The sequence below is a fragment of the Anolis sagrei genome, chromosome 4 (assembly GCF_037176765.1).
Source record: "Anolis sagrei isolate rAnoSag1 chromosome 4, rAnoSag1.mat, whole genome shotgun sequence".
NCBI classification, from domain to species: Eukaryota; Metazoa; Chordata; class Lepidosauria; order Squamata; family Dactyloidae; genus Anolis; species Anolis sagrei.
The window spans coordinates 154083527-154104367 of record NC_090024.1 but is presented as its reverse complement, the minus strand read 5'-3'; the positions used below and the strand labels follow the sequence as shown (position 1 = coordinate 154104367).

The 20841-nt window shown below is 41.4% G+C and overlaps 1 protein-coding gene across 3 annotated transcripts in view; it reads right to left on the bottom strand.

Annotated features, from left to right (window-relative positions):
* Positions 1-9799, bottom strand: part of COL24A1 (collagen type XXIV alpha 1 chain) — a 215046-nt gene extending 205247 nt beyond the window's left edge. For all 3 annotated transcript variants that reach the window (XM_060773864.2, XM_060773865.2, XM_060773866.2), the window contains exon 1: positions 9237-9799. In XM_060773864.2, the coding sequence (XP_060629847.2) occupies positions 9237-9292 (56 nt within the window). In that variant the 5' untranslated portion in view covers positions 9293-9799. The remainder of the gene's footprint in view (positions 1-9236) is intronic.
* Between the last annotated feature and the right edge of the window lie 11042 nt (positions 9800-20841).

The following is a 20841-nucleotide window of genomic DNA, read 5'->3' as shown; positions in this document are numbered from 1 at the left end:
TGCATGCTCAGGCCCCTTTGTCAAAAGCTCCTGGGTCATCAAAATGATGCATCAGGAGGTTGGGGGAGGGAGAAGGAGGAGGGAAATCCTTCCAACTACCTGTTGCATCATTTTGTCACGCCAGGAGCTTTCGACAGAGGGGCCTGAGCATGCAATCAGGCCCCTCAGCTAAGTTTTTGGAGTAAACAGGAGGCTGAGGGGGAGGGTGGGGGTGCCATCTCACTCTTTTAGGGCTCCAGGGGCCCGCCAAACTGGGATCGCTGTGGAGATTGACTTCTGGTATCACAGAAGCGGTCCTGAGAGTCAATCCCCATCAGGCCCACACTTGGAAAGATCTGGTCCGGATCTTTTCAGGTGTCTAATTAAGCTGGAGTAAACTGAGAAATCCCAGTTTCCTCTTGATTAATTCAGGTTTACTGGAGGCATCATTTGGATGCCTCAGGTAAGCCTAACACAGGTTGCAGGTTATAGGCCTGCCTGGATGGGTCCTGAGTACCACAACACGGCTATTTGCAGTCTGGAGAAACATACTACAGTATACTCAAAAAAATTGTCCGGGTGAGCTGAAGTTATAATGAATCCAAACCTCTTTTAGCCTAAGGATGTTGAAGATTACTTAGGACTACACTGGTCCTGACCTATCATTCTGATGGCCCTGAGGTTTTGATCTGACATAATTTGCATTTCTTGTTCCTCTTCCATCCTGTAATGGTTCTTCTGCCAGAAGTGTTGTTCTGGTAGAGCACTCTGTTGGCTAATCTCTGAGACTAGGAACTTGAGGGAGGAGAGGTGCCTACAGATAGAAAGTTTGGGTGGCATAAGATCAGTACAACCAGGTTATGAGGTTTCTGTATATTTCCAGTCCCCTATAATCAGTGTACTTGAAGACTGAAAGAAGTTGTTCTACTCCAGAAACTTCATTTTTTGAGCCTGACACAAACTATGTTGAATTGAGACTCAATGAAATATTAATGGAAAATCTAGAGCCCAGACATGGAAATAAACTCAAGTGTGACACCTTCATGAACTGTAGGATTGGTTATATTATTTAAACCATAAACAAATGATGTCAAACAAAATCCATGGAATCAATTTTCATTTGGGTACAAGGTAACTCTGATGTAAATCTGTGTTTATTCAACCCTTACAAATTCTATTTAGAAGTAATGCATAAAGAGCACCATAAAGTCAGAAAGTGGCTACTGTCACAACATCAAAGTTTGCATGTGTTAAACCTTGAATAGGTATCAAATTCACATATAGATACTAATTTAATATTTCTTTATAAAATCAATATTTTCTGGAGCTTTTTAATGAAAGTAGATTGCACAACCAGCTGGAAGTGATGAAATAGTTACTCTATATACTCATGTATAAGTCAACTGCATGTATAAGTTGCAGGCAGGTTTTGGTGCCAAAATTATGGATTTTGATATGACCTGTGGATAAATTGAGGATCATTCTGAAGAGAGAAAAGCACCCATGCTGCCGCAGGGCTAGTTATCCCTTGGCCACTACCATTTTCCTACCCAACCATTCAAGAAGTCCAGAAGTGACACCATGGTGGAGAGATAAGTGTTCTTCCAGAACAGACTAAGCTCTAGCCTTTCACCAAACTACTCTTATCAAAAGAGTATTTTGATTCCCCATTATCTGGGAAACTTGAACAGCACATTTGTTAATGTAACCCTAGATGTCACTGGCATTTTGGCCAGCAGCATGTTAGTGATATTAATGTTGCAATCCACAATGGGCCCTAGGTTCAGCATCCTTAATAGCTAAAATGTATTTTACTTGCTCATCTTCTGAATGAAGAACACCAACAATAAAAATGTCAATTTTTTTTAGTCAGTCAAAAATATATTATATGATGAAATACTACATCAGTTTTTTAAAACTGAAAATATACATGACAGAAGTGTGAAAAACATATTTTCTTAGCATTTTTGCCACATGGACATTAGTCCCTGTGCCACACTTTATAATGGTCTGTCAAATCGATCAAACCTGGTTAATCTAATCTTGCTGTGATGTGAACAGAATGTGAATGTTTGTATTCCTATGTGACGTGTATTGCTGCTAGTAAATATAAACATTGCCAGAAAGTGTTTCTCCCAACAGTTCATAGTGTAAACAAGTTAAAATGAAGCATCTTTAAATTGATTTCATTGAAATCAGTGTAAAAAAATTGACCTGTGCCGAAATATCAAGTTTGCAATGTGTTAGAAATAGCAATGCTGGAGAGAGAAGAATTACAATCAGGGCGGTGGAAGAATGAAGCTAACGAACCAAATCCAGCCTGGAAAAATATCTGCTTAGTTCTCATTATAGTAGCAGAATTACATTGCACATAAGATGCCTGGAACCCTAAACGGAACAGCCCAAAGATTCCTCTAGTTTCTAAGGTGACTTTCTAGACCACACTGTTTTGCTCAAGATTATCAAAGGCTAATCTGACATTAGACTGTTTTCTGAATCAGGATTAAAAGAAAAAATAAGTACTTTTAGTACACTGCACATCCATCATGTGCGCTTGGTTCTGATTTCTCCTAGCCTGTCAGTTTTAACAAAGGCCAGAGAGGAGGAATGTGATGCTGCAAAAAGTGATTGCATGATTAACAGCCGTGGAGTATTTAGAAAAATCCCTTCCCATAGACTGGTGATGATAAGTTATACTGGACTCCTCCGTATAAGAGAGGATTCCAATTGCTCCAGGAGCCACACAGATATAACTCATGAGGGAGGAGCTCTGAACACATACCTCCATAAGTTGATATACATGTCAAGTTCTTTCTTTGTGTTATGAATGTGCAACCAGCAGGCACATTGTTTGAGTTAACCCCAGGCAGTGCTGCAAGCCCTGAACATGTGGTTTTTAATGCATTAATGGGTTCATCTTAACTCCATCCTCACAAATAAAATTTTGATACACAGAAATAATCAGCATAGGCTGGTGAGAATTTTTTTCCTGTTCTAACTGGGGTGGAAGTGATGACACTGATGTGGCAAAAGTAGTGGCAAAGAACATTAATTCAGAATTATGTTTAAGAGTATTTGGAAATTCTTGTACAATTTCAGCTTTTATTATCTCTGGCAGAGAATAAAGTTTCCAAAGCATTCAGGTTCAGTTGTTCTTTTTTCCAAAACTAGTTAAGTTTTTTAATTGACTGTCATTTTAGCATGTGTTTTGCCCCAGAAAAATAAGGAGATGCTTTCTGTCCCCTGGTCTTTTTTATGTGTTCAAAGCTGTTAAAATTGTTGTTGTTGATACTATTTCTGGATCCAAAGACTTCTGTTAGGAGAGATCTCATCTGCAGTTCTGAATTGATATGATCCATTAAGCTCTTAAAGCACATATATGTTTGACGTATGGAGATAAATACAAATCAACGAGGCATGAAACAAAGGAGTCAGCCTTGCAAATCTTAACAAAGCAGTCGCACTGCTGTAAAGCTTTTGCAGAAAGGCTACCTCGCACGCCAAGGGATTTGTTTATAGAAAGCTGCCTGGAGAGACCTTGCTGTATTATATTAAGGAACTGGCTGCTTGGTAGAGCCTGTTCATTGTCTAAGCAGAGAATTGAGCAAAGCCCAAGGCAAATCAAATTGCATCCAGAAAGATCACCTTGATTTTTCATGCTTGAAACTCAAACCTACCTAAGGGTACCACAAGTAACAACAAATGCCTCGCTGCTTCTGTTGTCCTTAGGGGAATTAAAATATGATGACTGAAGATGAACCAGAGGGAAGTAGACTGAAGTTACATTTTGGCAACCTCCGCTCTTGAAAAAACATCGATGCAAAATGAGGGTGTCATATTCCAGTCATCGGCTCCTCCCCTCCCTTCCTCACAGACATATAAACACATACATACATGCACACATACACATGTGCAAACCATTTCCTAAACTACCTTTTCTCCCCAAGTTGTCTCATTGCCCTTTGCTTCCTTTCACAAAACGGACTGCACACATGGGTAAGCAATAACAGTTCTGTCATGTTTCATGCCTCCAGACACTTTAAATAGCCACCAATTACCAATAAATCACTCTGTTTTAAACAAGTTAAAGAGTAGTAGTAGTAGTAGTAACAGTCAAATCTTGCTTTCAGCCAAATCTACTTGAAAACCCAATAGTGTCTTCTCTGAGCACAACACACAAAAGTTGTATAGTTCCAAGAAAAAGGGGAGAAAGAATTAACATTCCCATTCAATGTTTCATGTCATACTAGTCTATATTCAATGGAACCATCAAGATGGATCGCTTATTTAATTGGGACACTGCCACATACATGATGTTCACAAAGCCCAACAGAACTAGGTGTTCCTCAATGGATAATTCTTCTTTCATTGGAAGCATTGCTAAAGGCATCCATGCTAGTCTTTCACACCAAAAGCAGTAAGTAGTCTCATGGTACCTGAAAAGACACAAAAGTGTCCTTTAAGTTTTTAGGGTCCCCAGGGCTCTTAGTTGGTTCTCTTCTGGAAGCATTTCTTGACTTTGTGGAGGATTGCTATTGTTGTTGCTGTTGTTGTGTGCTTTCAAGTTGTTTCCAACTTATGGTAACCCCAGGGCAAATCTTTCTTGGCAAGATTTGTCCAGGGAGGGTTATGGTTTGCCTTCCTCTGAGGCTGAGACAGTATGAAAGTTGCCCAAGATTGGTTAGTGGGCTTCCATGCCTGAGCACCCTGCTCTCTCTGTAACTTAGTCCAAGACACTATTTTGACTTTCAAAGGATTCCTATGCTAGAACTCAAAATTAAGACATCCCGCAGAATATAATTTGGGAACAAATGTGGTATGTTTTTGACAGGTGCAAGCTCGACTAGAAATAAAAACAACCATCTTGGTCTGGGGAAACCAAATGGTCCCTAGATGCACACTATTATGTTCAATGGTAGTGGATTGGAAGAGCTACTGCTTCATGAGTTTGTTGCAGGATCCCAATGAAAGTTGGAGCAGGGAAAGAATACATATCCAAACGCATCTCCTTCTATGAACCACCTCGGAGGTTGAGATCTTCTGGGGAGGCCCTGCTCTCAGTCCTGCCTCTTTCACAGGTTAGGTTTGTGAGGACAAGAAAAAGGCCCTCTCAGTGGTGGCCTCTTGGCTGTGGAACTACCTTCCCAGTAAAATCAGATCAGCTCCCTCCGTCCTGATCTTTAGAAGGAAATTAAAAACTTGGCTGTAGACCAAGCCTTTGCAGAGTAATTTTGTGCAATAAGTGGATATGAAATAAGGGCAATCACAATTAGAATGCACCTGGACATTGACTTTGCATTTGTGTGGTTTTAATAATTGGTTTTTTATGCATAGATTTTTTTCTTAACTTTTATGGTTTAATGTATATGTGTATTGTTTTTATATGTTTGTTCATGTGGCATTGAATTGTTGCCTATTTTTCAACTGCTCTGAGTCCCTTCAAGGTGAAAAGGGTGAGGTATAAATATAGTAAATAAACCTATACACATAATAAAAGTGAAAATGTGTATGTGTGTATGTGACTGGGGTGCCCCCTTCCACAGACAGGCTCCCGCTTCCACAAACAGCTATAACCCACAGTGCTGAGGTGCCACAAAAATGACATTTCAGGTTATAGTGAGCACCATGTACATGTAACCCAACCCCTGCCCATGTCCTCCTCAAACACTACGGCCCACCACCCAAGGAATGCTTTCATTCAGGGACCATTTCATCCTAGATTTTATGGGGAAACCACAAATAACCCAGTGTTTCTTACTCTCTCAATTGGTGTAAATTTTCATCACCCTGCCCACTGTCTGTTGAACATACTGAAGGAGTTTGGGGGATTGAACTACAACTTCCACATTGTAGTAATGTTGATGTTTTTGATGAGATGTTTTGATAATTATGTACTGTGGATTATTTTATTTTATGTTTGTATTTTGCACCTGTTTTTCTATGTTGTACACCGCAATGAGTCGCCATTAGGCTGAGAATTGCGGTATATAAGCTAAGTAAATAAATAAATAAATAAATAAATAATAGTTCACCCTGTATCAAGTCAGCACTGGGACCCCCACTCACAATGGACCTGGACCACATTAGGCACACAGAACCCCCATGACCAACGAGGAATACTGGAGAGGTTTGGGGGAAATTCACCTTGAGTTATAGCCATTGTAGGTACTGAGATTTATAGTTCACCTGCAAAAGAAGAGCACTCTATACTCCATCAACGATGGCCTTGGATCTAACTTAGCACACAGAATCCCCATGGCCAACAAAAAATACTGAAGGGCTTTGGGGAAAATTCACCTTGATTTATAAGAATTATAGTTCACCTACATCCAGAGAGCATTGTGAACGCAAACAAAAATGGATCTGCACCAAATTCGGCACGCATACCCAATATGCCCAAATTTGAAAACTGGTGGATTTGGGGTAGAATTGGCCTTGACATTTGTTAGTTGCAGTTGCTGGGATTTATAGTTCACCTGCAATCAAAGAGCACTCCGAACCCCACTGATGATGGATCTGGACCTAACTTGGCACACAGAGCCTCCATGGCCAACTGAATGCACTGGAGGGTTGTGACGGGACTGATCCACCACAGTAAGAGTTGTAATGCATCCTGCAACTGGAGAGCATACTGAACCCCACCAATGATGCATCTACAACAAATTTGCCCAACATGAAAAACTTTAAGTATTGATGGCGTTTCAGTGCGTTGACCTGGCATGATGTGAGTTGTAGTTCACCCACAAACTTATGCATTTTGTAAAAAAAAAAAAGTCTTCTAATAACCTGGGCAACACCGGCTACCTAAGCTATTAAATAAATAAGGGGAGCTGTAGATTTGGGATGTTCACACCAAGGCGCGACTGGTGGGGACAAGAGACAGGGCCTTCTCAGTGGTGTCCCCCCAGCTATGGAACTCCCTCCCCAGGGATATTAGATCGTTTCCCTCCCTCCTGACTTTCCGTAAAAAGGTAAAAACTTGGCTCTTTGAGCAAGCTTTTGAGATTGCAGCAGAATAGATAACATGAAACTATGAATGATGAACATGGAATAGCCAGGCAATGTGATTATATGTTTTAATGGTTTTTAAATATGTTTTATATTGTTATGTTGATTGTTTTAACTGCACTTTATGAATGCATGACATCGAATTGTGCCAACCTGTAACCCGCCTTGAGTCGCAGTATGGTTGAGAAAGGCGGGCTATAAATATCGTAAATAAATAAATAAATAAATCCGGGCAAGCTGGACAACCATAAAGGAAGAACACAGAGGTCAAGACAACAGAGTTGCATTGGGTTGAAGAGATACAGCTTCTCGCTGGCTCTGATCTAGCACCCAAATGTTTCAAATCATCTGTTTAGGACCAAAACAAAAGGAAAATACATCTGAAAGCAGCGCTCCAATCCCCGCAGTGAACTTGTCTCTGCTTGTTCTTTGCAGGAGAAGCCAGGGAGCATCTCTACTTGAGAATGAATAGTTTGACGCCACTTTGAAATTCCATGCGATGGGATCCAGAGAGAGCTGCAGTTTGGTGAGGCGCCAGCACTATTTGGCAGAGAAAGTTGTGGGAGGTTTTCCGAGCCGTATGGCCATGTTCTAGAAGCATTCTCTCCTGACGTTTCACCTGCTTCTGTGGCAAGCATCCTCAGAGGTTGTGAGGTTTGTTGGAAACTAGGAAAATTGGGTTTATTGGAAGACCTTGTTCGACTACAACTCCAAAGAGTCCATATAACATGCAGTCCTGACTGCTAAAGTGGTGTCAAACAGCATTCATTGGGCCATGCAAGTGAGAGGGAAAGGGAAGGGGCCTGAGGCTGTTAGGAATGGTGAAAGCTGAAGTCCAAAACACATGAGAGCCCAAGTTTGTCCATACCTGATGTATAGTCGTTGTTGTTCATTCATTCAGTCACTTCCGAATCTTTGTGATTTCATGAATCAGCCCATGCCAGAGCTCCCTGTCGATCGCCACCACCCCCAGCTCCTTCAAGGTCAAGCCAGTCACTTCAAGGATGCCATCCATCCATCTTGCCCTTGGTCGGCCCCTCTTCCTTTTTCCTTCCATTTTCCCCAGCATAATTGTCTTCTCTAAGCATTCCTGACTTCTCATTATGTGTCCAAAATACTTCATCTTTGCCTCTAATATCCTTCCCTCCAGTGAGCAGTTGGACTTTATTTCCTGGAGGATGGACTGGTTGGATCCTCTCACTGTCCACGGCACTCTCAGAACTTTCCTCCAGCACCACAGCTCAAAAGCATCTATCTTCCTTCGCTCAGCTTTCCTTATGGTCCAGCTCTCACATCCGTAGGTTACTACAAGGAATACCATTGTTTTAACTATGCGGATCTTTGTTGCCAGTGTGATGTCTCTACTCTTCACTATTTTATCGAGATTGGACATTGCTCTCCTCCCAAGAAGTAAGCGTCTTCTGATTTTCTGACTGCAATCTGCATCTGCAGTAATCTTTGCACCTTGAAATATAAAGTCTGTCACGGCCTCCACATTTTCTCCCTCTATTTGCCAGTTATCAATCAGTCTGGTTGCCATAATCTTGGTTTTTTGATGTTTAACTGCAACTCTGCTTTTGCACTTTCTTCTTTCACCTTGATTAGAAGGCTCCTCAGCTTCTCCTCGCTTTTGGCCATCAAAATGGCATTATCTGCATATCTAAGGTTGTTAATGTTTCTTCCAGCAATTTTCACCCCAGCTTGCACTCCTCAAGCCCTGCACATCGCATGATGTATTCTGCATTCAAGTTGAATAGGTTGGGGGAGAGGATACAACCCTGCTGTATGCCTTTCCCAATCTTGAACCAGTCTGTTGTTCCATGGTCAGTTCTTACTGTTGCTACTTGGTCCTTATACAGATTCCTCAGGAGACGGACAAGGTGATTTGGTATGCCCATCCCACCAAGAACTTGCTACATTTTATTATCCACACAGTCAAAGGCTTTAGAATAGTCAATAAAACAGAAATAAATGTTTTTTTTTTCTGAAACTCCCTGCCTTTTTCCATTATCCATCACCCCAAGACTCCCAAACCTTCTCAGGATGCCTTTCACGTCCACCAGAGGAGAGGTGACAAACTGAGAAGAGTTGAGACTTTCAAAACAAATACAACTGGAGTGTATGCTTGTCATGCAATGGACCAGGTGAGCCCTTGGGACTCCTGCAGCCCCTCAGGAAGGCTCCCTTGGTGCACGAAGGTGAGGCCAAGTCCCCCCTTTTACCCCCCCCCCCTTTTTTTTCTTACTCACGTTTTCGCTGTGGGAGAGATGCTTCCACTCCTTGTCCTTTGAGCTCCTAAATGCATTTGTCTGCATTTGTCCGAGCAGCGAAGCGCTTAACCGAAAACAGAAGCGGCCGGCCCCAGGCTCAGGTACTGTCCATGAAACCCTTTGCTTCTCCTCCTCCTCCTCCTCCTCCTCCTCCTCTCTTGGCCCTTCGGAGGGGGGCTTCGTCCACGTGGGGAGCGCGAGCAGGAGGGGGGGCGGTTGGAGGGGGTGGGGGTGGGATGGGGTCACGTGGGGCCCGCGCGCACCTTTCTTTGAGGAGAAGAAGAGTTTTACCTCAGTGGGCTTGAGAGGGCAAAGGATTGGCAGCGCTTTTGGGAGGGGGAGAGAAAAAGCGGCTCGTGGCGCTCGGGCAGGCGCTCTGGCTCACTGACTGACTGACTGACTGCCTTCTGGAAGAAGCAGAAGCAGCAGCAGCAGCGACGGAAAGCCTCTCCGCTTTCGGTGTTAAATTTCACCGCTCACTGACTTGCGGATTACATCATCAAACGCATCTCGAACATCCTTCTCTCTCTCTCTCTCTCTCTCTCCTCCCCAAACACACAAGAGCGAGCGCGCGCGCGCAGCACACCCCCCCCCCCCGTGCGCCCGTGTGTGGGCGCGCGCACCCTGCGCGAGGAGGCTTCAGGCCCTTGAGCGCGAGGGCAGTTGCTTACTGACTTATTTACTTGCTTACTTAGGCCATCCCTCGTTGTCCGAGGGATCAGCCTTCCTCCTACATCCGAGTTGCATATTTATATAAATAAAGCTTCCAATTTGTATGCCTTTTAATTACTTAAACAATCTTTCAGGTTTATTGGGTGGAATAAATAACACTGTGCATTTTCAATTACTTTACTTAGGCGATCCCTCAGAGTCCGAGGATGATGGTCCTCCAAGTGTAGTGTCCTGGCGGTGGGTCCGTAGGTGACTGTGGAGCCCTATTCTTGATCTGCATCTTCTTCACTTCTCTTCACTTCACTTTATTTCTTAATTAGTCGTTCTCAGGCCTGTAAACCAGGTTTTTTTTTAACCTGAAACATTTCGGGGGGGGGGGTTAGGTGTTCAACCCCCCCCCCCCCGAAATGTTTCAGGTTAAAAAAACCTGGTTTACTCATGAATTTTAACTGATTAACCAAATCCCCAATGTAAGTCTATGAGACACAAAAAATTAAGAGTCCCTCCAGAACTGCAAGCACTATCTCAAGCAAAAATTGACAATTTATTCACACTGTCATTACTTGCAGCAATAGCCGACGTAGCGAAGCAACCAAGTTGGGAGGGTGTTGAATGCTCTCATTAAGGAGGCCAGACTTGGTGGAGGTGCTTGAAAGGGGTAGAGCCAGGCATGTAGCGGGGGGGGGGGGGGGGAACTTGGGGGGCTTCTGCCCCCCTCCCCGAAATTCTCATGGTGGTCCGTGAGAAGGCCTTACTGGTACATTATTTAAACTGTTATGTTTATTCATATCATTATCTGATCACGATGCTCAATATATCCCATATGCATGGGGGTATTGGAGTAACGATACAAAAGGTTTGCTAGGCTAGACCCTCTTTCACTCAGACTCAGCCCCCCCAAATCAAACTCAGCTCCCCCCCCCCCCGAAACAAAATCCTGGCTACGGGCCTGGGCGGAGCTGCAGGCTATGGAAGTCTGTTCTGCCCCCTGCTGTGCTCTTTGCTTCAGCGTGACCCTAACCCCCCCCCAAAAAAATTCAACTCCCCCCCTCTGAAATTTTCAACCCTCCCCGATTTTTTTTTTCAGGCTATGGCCCTGGTTGCTCTCCACCAAGGTGCTCCGAGCGACTTACAATTTAAAGTAGCATTTCACAACATAAAAACATTCAACAGTGGCTATTTGGCAAATTAGATCTGATTACTTAAATACACGGCTAAACAGCCAAGTATTGAGTGCTTTTACAAAAGGTCGCAACTCCAACATTGCTCTAACATATGGAGGCAATGAGTTCCACAGAATTGGAGCATAGGTCAAAAAAGCTCTACGCCTTCTCCCGCAGTGAGGACACTGGTTTCCAGTTGGAAGGCAGTTCCAGGGTTGGCTTGACGCACCTTTCTCTTGGCACATTTCTCTCTTTCACCCTCCATTCGTGCCTCTTCAAATTCTGCGGCACTGCTGGTCACAACTGACCTCCAACTGGAGCTCTTAAGGGCCAGGGCTTCCCAGTTCTCATTGTCTATGCCAGAGTTTGTAAGGTTGGCTTTGAGCAGGTCTTTAAATCTCTTTTCCTGTCCTCCAACATTCTGTTTTCCGTTCTTGAGTTCGGAATAGAGTAACTGCTTTGGGAGACGGTGGTCAGGCATCTGGACAACGTGGCCGGTCCACCTGAGTTGATGGTGGAGGACCATCGCTTCAATGCTGGTGGTCTTTGCTTCTTCCAGCATGCTGACATTTGTCCGCTTGTCTTCCCAAGAGATTTGCAGGATTTTTCAGAGGCAGTGCTGATGGAATCATTCTCAGAGTTGCGTGTGACGTCTGTAGACTGTCCACGTCTCTTTTGCTGCCAATACCATTATCACTAGCAGTGAAATTCCAACAAGAGCAGCAATATTATATTTTGAAATCTTGGGTACCAGTTTAAAGTTTTAGCAGATTTTATCAGGTTCCATTCAGTTCGCAATACTTTAATGTATCCCAAACACATCACAAAGCTTAATTTCATAGACTAAGATGTTTGGAATGAATCTTGAGAGTGACTGTAGAGTTTTCCCAAAACTTAGTTCCTTTTTAGATAATCACTTTATTCTATGAGAGCTTTGAAACCTGCATCAAAAACACACTTTTGGAACCAATTCACACAAATCTTTCTAGAATGCTAAGAAATAGATTGGCATTACTGCGGTGGCAATTTTGGTCTGAGTTGTTCACTATAAAACATGTCACATTTCATTGTGCCAGCATTCAAGAACGCTTACCGTAGCATCCAGACCTGAAAATTATCATCATAATGAAACACTCAAACAACCACTTCATTTCAGACAAAAATGGAAACCAATATTTCTACTAGTCAGTTCAAATTACTTATCTGACACACTAAGATCTAAATCCTACATTTAGAAGAAACATTTGCTTTGTTTTTGTTATTTATTGGTTCCTGGCCTATCCTCAAAAACCTTCCTCATCTTTATGATTGGATTTTGGATATTTTGATACAGTTAGGTTGATGTTCAATTTCCTTTTTCATAGATCTTTTCCTCAAATGAGCTTTCTCGTGTTCTTATATTAATCATACATATTCCAAAGTACATGAAGTGAATGAATTAGTGGAATTGGTATTCTCTCCCATATAAATAGCAAAAAGTTGCATATTTACTTCTTTCTATGTTCATCATATGTGTTTGATTATATTCCATGTTTTCAATGCACAAATAAAGAAAAGGGATTCATTCCAGAATAGCCTTTCCAAACAGAAGACAATAGCAGACACTTAGCAGTCCGTTCCACTCATTTGTCTTGTAACATTAAAGCAGAAATAGACAACTGAAAAGGGAATAGGGACTCATTATTGCTCATTTGGCTTCTCTAAAATCTCAGCATCGAATCTACTCCATTGGATGGGATGTGATGTCACTTTCCGTTTCAAATTTTAGCTTATTTTTGAACTTTTTTTAAAAAGGCATGTATTCACAATGCAGGTATGGTAAAATTGCCTGAATTGAGGGATTGGGACTTTGGGTCCCTGGGGCTCACACTTTGGGTTCCCAAGGGCTATATGAAGCACACTGGCTAGACTGTGTTCATTATTGGGAAGTGTAGACTTAGTTCTTGACTTAGATGAAATTGCACTAAAATCATGTCCTTACAGCCCGCAAAAATATTGATAACCATAATTACGTTATCTCCAGGTTATTGAACAGGACATATACAGATGGATTCAATGAGAAAATTGTCAGAGTAGCAAAATGAGCAAAAAGGGGCTGTTGTTATTGCTGTTGTTGTTCTGCTTTTATATCTTGATTAAGACTCAAAGCGGCTCACAACATTTAAAAATAAGTGCACCTGGATATTGGGATTTAGGAATCTATTTGTTTTAGAATATTATTAGATCATAACTGTTTTAAGAGTTTTAGAAACAGGTTTAAATAGAAAAAATAAGTAACTTAAATATCATCTTCTAAAGTCCCATTGTTTCTGTAGTTCCTGTAGATAACAATCAAGGGTCACCGATGTTCACTTTCAGTGACCCATCAGATGGGCAAAATTGCCCGTCATAAATTGCTCACTCTTCATTGTGGCATGAAGTCCACTGGCTCCCATCCCACAACAATGGGGGGAAGTTGGGTGGCAGACGCTTCCCCCAATGGGATAAGGTGAGGGGGAAGCCAGGTGGTGTGGGGTACGAGGTAATGGGTTCCCCACTCCGGACCCCGCCGACTCACCACAATGTGATGAGGTCCTTGAATTTAATAACTGTGTATCCTCATATGTATATAGCATATAGTGAAAAGATATGCTAGTGAACAGCAGCTCTTGTTGGCATCCATTATTTACTCATAGACTAAATATGAAGAATTTAGAAGTTTTGTGACTGTAAAGTGCCTTTAAAAATTGTTTCAGAATTTCTTTCTTTCTAATGATTTTTTACATCCTAAGAAATTAATAAAGAAATAGTAGCCATTGGAAGAAGTGGGATACAGAAAAGCTGGAGTGTGGCAGAGTAATCCCCAGCCCACAGAAATTAAGCAATATAATTGTTGAATTGGCGTATCTCCAGATAATTGTTTTCTTGGTTGCTGTTTCTAAAAAAATAAAATAAATGTGGCACTCCATTTTAATAGATTTAATAGATGAATTCAATCATCTATGGCTTCAAATAATTTTTTAAAAATCCAAAAAGCCAACCTTGATTTTGCTATTTTATAAAAGGGACACCATTTTATCACACCACTGTGATATGTGGCCGGCGTGACTGGATGGAGCGCCGTTACCTTCCCGCCGGAGCGGTACCTATTGATCTACTCACATTTGCATGTTTTCGAACTGCTAGGCTGGCAGAAGCTAGGGCTGACAGCGGAAGTTCATGCCGCTCCCTGGAATCGAACCTGCGACCTTTTGGTCAACAAGCTCAGAAGCTCAGCATTTTAACCCACTGCGCCACTGGGGGCTCCCAATGATTATACATTATAGTTAAACAAAAAATATTGAAATAAATGACTAATTTTCAATGAAAACTTAATAATTTAATTGATTTTTTAAAAAGTGAGTGTCACTTTTTCACTAATTGCTGTTTTTCTGAGATAGATATTGCTAAAATAGCAGCATGGTTTCTGTCTGGTAACATCTCCTACAAGCCATTTGAGCCTTACCTAGGACCTTCATCTGGAAGCAATATGTTTGCTAGGACAAACATTCCCACAGACGTTTCTTTTCCTCTGAGGTAATAGAAGACTGGATACTTCTATAGTAACTTAGCATAGCTTTTATTAGAAGTTGTCCATAAAATGACCCTCTCCATAATTTTTCACATTTAGGCTACGGACATTTAACATCAACATTTGCTTACAACTAATTTTCATTTTACTCTTGTTGCTCTTTTGTTTTTATAGTATTAGCACTACCACATTTTCCAGTCTACGTCAATATAAATGTCTTATTTGTAAGCTGCCCAGCTAGATCAGAAATGCTGGACTCTGCCAAGAAACAGATGAGGCACAAAATATCGGCTTCTTTATTTAGTATGGATCTCAAGGGTTGGCAGCGTCTGCACAGATTCCTAGTGGAGTACAAACTTCAGCAAAAGTCTGGCACTGAAATGCATTGAGTAGTTTAAAAGATGAAGGAATGGAGGTTTTGTATTGAAATTTTTAGTGTGGGCTCCTAGTCCTCCTTCTGGAAAATGTTTGAAGAACAGATGTAATTTGAACAGAACATTGTGCCAAAAGAAATATGATCCCCTTCTCTCCCTTCTCCTTTTCTGTTGCTTTAACTCTGGTTGATTTTCCAGTGCTTCTATCTTTACCGTGGAACACTACACAGTCCTGTCTTAAGAGGCTTCATCCAAATGTCTCCTGAAACATGCACAGGAAAATGTTAAACAATACAGGCCAGGGCACTGTGTACATTATAGAAAATAGCAGTGGAAAAACCTTTGCCAGCTCCATAGATCTTATTCATAACAAGCCCTTGCTGATACTGTACAATACTCCCACAGACTTCCTGCATGAGTGAGTTTTAGTTGCATGGGGAACAATATTAAGGAATGTTCATTACATCTACTTTTTCCTACTGTGAAGTATTTTTACCATGTGGGTGTTAAATGTTTTAGCATCCTATTCTCTAATTCTTATTTCATTCTCCAATTGCCATGGCTTATGTACAAAAACATCTACAAAAAGATCACTCTGACCAAAAGGTCATGAGTTCGAAGCCAGCCCGGGCTGGAGTGGGTGTCCAGCCATTGTGTAGCCCGTTGTCAACCTTTGCAACCCAAAAGACAGTTGCATCTGTCAAGTAGGAAAATAAGGTACCACCTTGTGTGGGAGGCTAAATTTAACTAATTTATGAGGCCATAAAGAAAAAAGACTCCGGGGAATGTGGAATGCGGAAGAACTTCATCGGTGTCGTTGATGGACGATGAAAAGCAGCAGCTCCCCCGGCGGCCAGAAAAGAAAAAAAGTTAAATAGCCTTGGTGTATTTATCTGTTAAACGTTGTTTGTCAAACTGGCATTGAATGTTTGCCATATATATGTTACTGTAATCCGCCCTGAGTCCCCTGCGGGGTGAGAAGGGCGGAATATAAGAACTGTAAACAAATAAATAATAAATCTACAGCCACATACAAACCAGGAGTGCCATATCAACAGTCTTAGTAGCACCCAGGAGATTGCTAGTACCAAAAAACATGAGGAAAAAAAACACTGAAGGAGGATAAACCACCTCTTAATGAAATGCTGGGTGACTCAGAGGGTGGAAAATCCATGTGGCTGTGAGAATTGAATGGGGTAGCCAGGAAATGAAGACTGAGAGGAGTTGTTACCTGTTATCAGGTTAATTGAGACTTATGACAACCCTATGAATGAGAGACCTCCAAGACACAGCTCTGCTCAGGTCTTGCAGGCTCAGTGATGCGGCTTTCTTGATTGAATCTATTCATCTGGAATATAGTCTTCCCCCTTTCCTACTGACATCTACCTTAGTAAGCATTAATGTCTTTTCTTGGGAGTCATATCTTCTTATGACATGTCCAAACCACAACAGTCTCAGTTCGGCCATCTTGGCTTCAAGGAAAAGTTCAGGTTTGATTTGCTCTAGGGCCCATTTGTTGGTTCCATCAGCAGTCCAAGGTATCTGTAGAAATCCTTTCCAGAAGCACGTTTCAAACAAGATTATTTCTTCCTATCAACTTTCTTCATTGTCCAGCTTTTGCAGCAAGATGTAGAAATGGGAAATACAATTGCATGGGCAATCCTAACTCAGTCTTCAATGGTGCATCTTAATACTTAAGGAACTTGTCTAATTCCTTCATTGCTGCCCTTTCAAGTCGTGATTTCTTGAATGCAGTCTCCATTCTGATTCAGTTAGCCTGAGTAAGGAAGTTCTTGAAATATTTTAATGTTGTCATTGTCTACTTTTATGTAAATCATAGGTACTCATTTAGTTTTACGTAGATTGTCTGTGGCCAAAATCCAGCGAATATGATATGACCAGGGACCTTATCAGTATTGAGAGGCATTGTTAAGTCAAGTAAAGAGAGGAATTAGGAGCTGATCGTACCTTCCAGTCCTCCCTTTCATTAGTCTCCTCCCATGAGACTTTTAGTGCTCCCCCTTAGGTGCCAACTATCTTCCTCATCACACATAGGCAATAAGTCTCCACACCCAGCTTCTTCATGCAGATCTGCCAGAATCCCTTTCCATGGGATGCAATAGTTCTGCATCTAAACCTATTGGACGCTTGAGACAGGGATGCTGTTTTAAACCATTACCTATTCTCTGTTCTACAATGCCTCTATTACACTATAGCTGTCATTAATATATACATTTTAAGAAAATTGTGAGGGGAAGGAGTTATTATGCACTTCTGTAAAGAAGGATGACAGCTCGCTGCTAAGAACCATCCATCAGAAGTTTCTTTTCCACCATGGCAAGCTCTGAAACAGAACGGAGACTGTCATGGACTCCATCGTGTGTTGTTTTGAGCCAAAATAACAGGTCCTTAGCCCTATTTTGGCCTAATTCACGATTTTTCCCTGTGATTACAGATCTGCCCAATTTCATGATTGCTGTGTAGTTCTGTGACCAGGGTGGGGGTGGGGGGTCAGAAGGGAGTACCAGAAGTCATCTGATGGCAATAATGACTCCTAGTAAATTTACAGTGGCTAACCATAAAATGAGGGGGGGGGGGGGACTGTATGTGTGATGAGTTGGTAAGTAAACAGTTGCAATCAGTTTCGACTCGGAACGAGCCCAAGTCTTTACGTGAGCCTAAAGTTACGGATTGCTCTGCTTTCTGGGGCAGAATTAAGCAGGCCACATTAAGTAGTTTTGCCTCAATTTAAACAAGATCAGTTCTATGAGTAGTTTGACCACCACAGAGGAGATTTATGTGCCCTTCTCATCAGGGCCGTAGCCAGAAAAAAATTTCAGGGAGTGTTGAAAATTTCGGGGGGGGGGTGAAAATTTGGGGGGGGGGGGTAGGGTTACGCTGAAGCAAAGAGCACAGCAGGGGGCAGAGCAGCCTTCAATAGCCTGCAGCTCCGCCCCTGTCAACCACCTCCACCAAGTCTGGCCTCCTTAATGAGAGCATTCAATACCCCCCCCCCCAACTTGGTTGCTTCGCTACATCGGCTATTGCTGCAAGTAATGACAATGTGAAAAATTGTCAATATTTGCTTGAGATTGTGCTTGCAGTTCTGGAGGGACTCTTAATTTTTTGCGTCTCATAGACTTTGCATGGGGATTTGGTTAACCAGTTAAAATTCATGAGTAAACTAGGGTTTTTTTTTACCTGAAAATTTTTTGGGGGGGGGTTGAACCCCAAACCCCCCCTCCCCCGGCTACAGGCCTGCTTCTCATTAAATGCACCCTTATTCTGACTACTCAGCATAAGACTGTCTATCATTAGAAAAGGACAGACAACGTGTAAAAAAGCTAATGGTACCTATCCTTATACTGCAAATGAGCCTCTGGTAAGTCTTGAAACCTTTTTGTTCCCAGAATTATATCTTTTGATATACAGTACTATAACAACAATTTATCAATAATTTTCCACCTTTATCTCCCAGTGTTGTACTCAGCCGAAATCACCAATACATTTTGTATGACAAAGATGTCAAATCTGCCCAATAGTTTTCCATTTCCTAGACAAATCAGATTCACAATCATTTTTTTTCTGTTACTTTTCATATAAAATTATTTTCACTAGGATAAAAAACACAAGCAGGACATTCTAGTCTGAAATAACTGTTTCCAAGTTCTTGAAATGACACAAATATAATAAGCCTTTCAAAATTGTTAGCAGTTGTAGTAACAGTAGTCATAGTCCTTCTGTATAAATTGAGGGGAAGCAATGAAAGATTCCAAGCGGCATGCACTAAATGTTTATCATCTATAGGGCCATGCAGGCTTTATATGTATTCTGCTGTAATTCCCATTATTGGAAAAAAAAAACTACTTCAAAAATTAATTCCCCTGTTCACCGCAATATGTAGTGCTAAGACATGTACCAAAGTTTTTGAAATGTAATGTAGCACAATGATTGTTTTAAGTTCCATAAGGAACAGCCAAAAATTATATTTAATTGCTTTGGTTAAAGAAACTATTACCAGTCTATCAAATATAGGTCAAGAAATCTCGTGAAATGGAAAAGCTTACAACATTATTCATGAAAACTGACCAAATCTAGAAAGATCCCCCCCCCCCCCCCTATATATATACACACTTACCACTTTTTGGAAAAGAAGTACATAGTAAATGGTCTACACATTCAAAATAAACTTGTGGTACAACTTTGGCAGAAGTCTACCACTAAAAAGGAGAAAGCTTTGTATTTAGTTCTCTCTTCTATGCCTAAGGTACCCTTAATGGATGCATGAAAATGCTTGCCAAAAACATCCATCAGTGAAGTCTTAGTTGAAAATGTTTTGGCAGTTGGTTCTGTCTCCTTGCTGGTTTTTTCCCCATCTGCCAAAGAAGAACCATTGGGGACTTCTGAGTCTCATAGTTTAGCTATCAGACAGCCATATGTGCTATTTTTCCATAGTCCAATGGTCCATAAAATAGGTATGGTGCTGTCATGGGACTATTTACCTTGCTGCCTTGTACTTGCAGAATAAGAGATCTCATCTGGGTTCATGGATAACAGTGTATTATCTTGAGGAATGTGCTATTGACTGCATTTTGATGTTACAATAAACCATGATTGTCTCATGTTTGAATGCATCCAATTCCTCTCTTCCCTTTCTGTACCGATGAGAGGTTCAGAAAGTTCCCTTGCAATTTCAGTGGGCTATAGTTTAGTGTTAACCATCATTACATTTTATTGAAACAAGCCAGCTTAATAAACAAACTAATGTTAAGATTAACGATAATTCTTTTGGGATTCAAACCATGTGGTAAATTGTGGTTAACTATATCTGAAAGCAAAAGCTTCTGAACTCCACCAAGTTATGTCAGAGGATTAGATGGTATTAACCATGGGAGAGGCTAGTTTTATTCCCATCATCACATTTATGTTGTTGTTATTGTTATCATTATTTTATTTATCTCTCTTAAAAAGTGACCAAATGTATTTATAGTAAAAGCAATACAATATATAATTTAAATTTACAAACATTAAGATAGATCTGAACATTGAAACTATTAAAAATAAACAGTTCAAACCATTAAACCAAGAAAAAACTATTCACATAGCTAAAACACTTGACAGTACCCCCTGCCTTGATTTTAGAAGCTTTCTTCTTTAAAAGCTTGCCTAAAAAAGAAAAGCTTTAGCCAGGACAGCAGGAAGGGGGCTGTTCTGGCTTCCCTGGGCAGGGAGTTCCAGAGTCCAAATGCAACCCTTCTCTTCAATTTTTTAATAATTAATTCTAGTATTGACACCCTGATCTCTTTAAAGGTCCTGGCAGATAACAACCAGTTGTTGCTTTTATTTTGGAAAAGTAAAAAGACCAGAGAACACAAGCTTGTGTGTGCCAAAAATATGGACCCTCAAATTGCATGGCTACATTTACTTTAATGAGGTGTTACAGACATCTTCTCGCTGTTTCTCTACGCTGCCAAAACGGAGTTCTATGACAAAAGGCAACTTCCAGTGGGACTCCACGGGGCTCTGTTTCGGCGGTTTAGAGAAACAGAGTCTAGGGGGCCTTTTGAGTAGTTGAGTTTTACCCAACTCCTAATAGGAGAAAACTAAGAGGAAATGGGGAAAGGATTGGAAAGGATGTGGAATGAGAGGCCATCCTGGAAGACTGGTAACAACAGTAAGAACAAAGGAGGATGGTTTCCTCTCCTTTCCCTCACTTTCCCTTCTTCCTGTTTTAATGAGATCCTTAATCAGTGTCCAACATAACTGGTCAAGTGCACAAAGGTGATTCTACATCATAGCTCACGCCCTTTTATCTTACACACTCT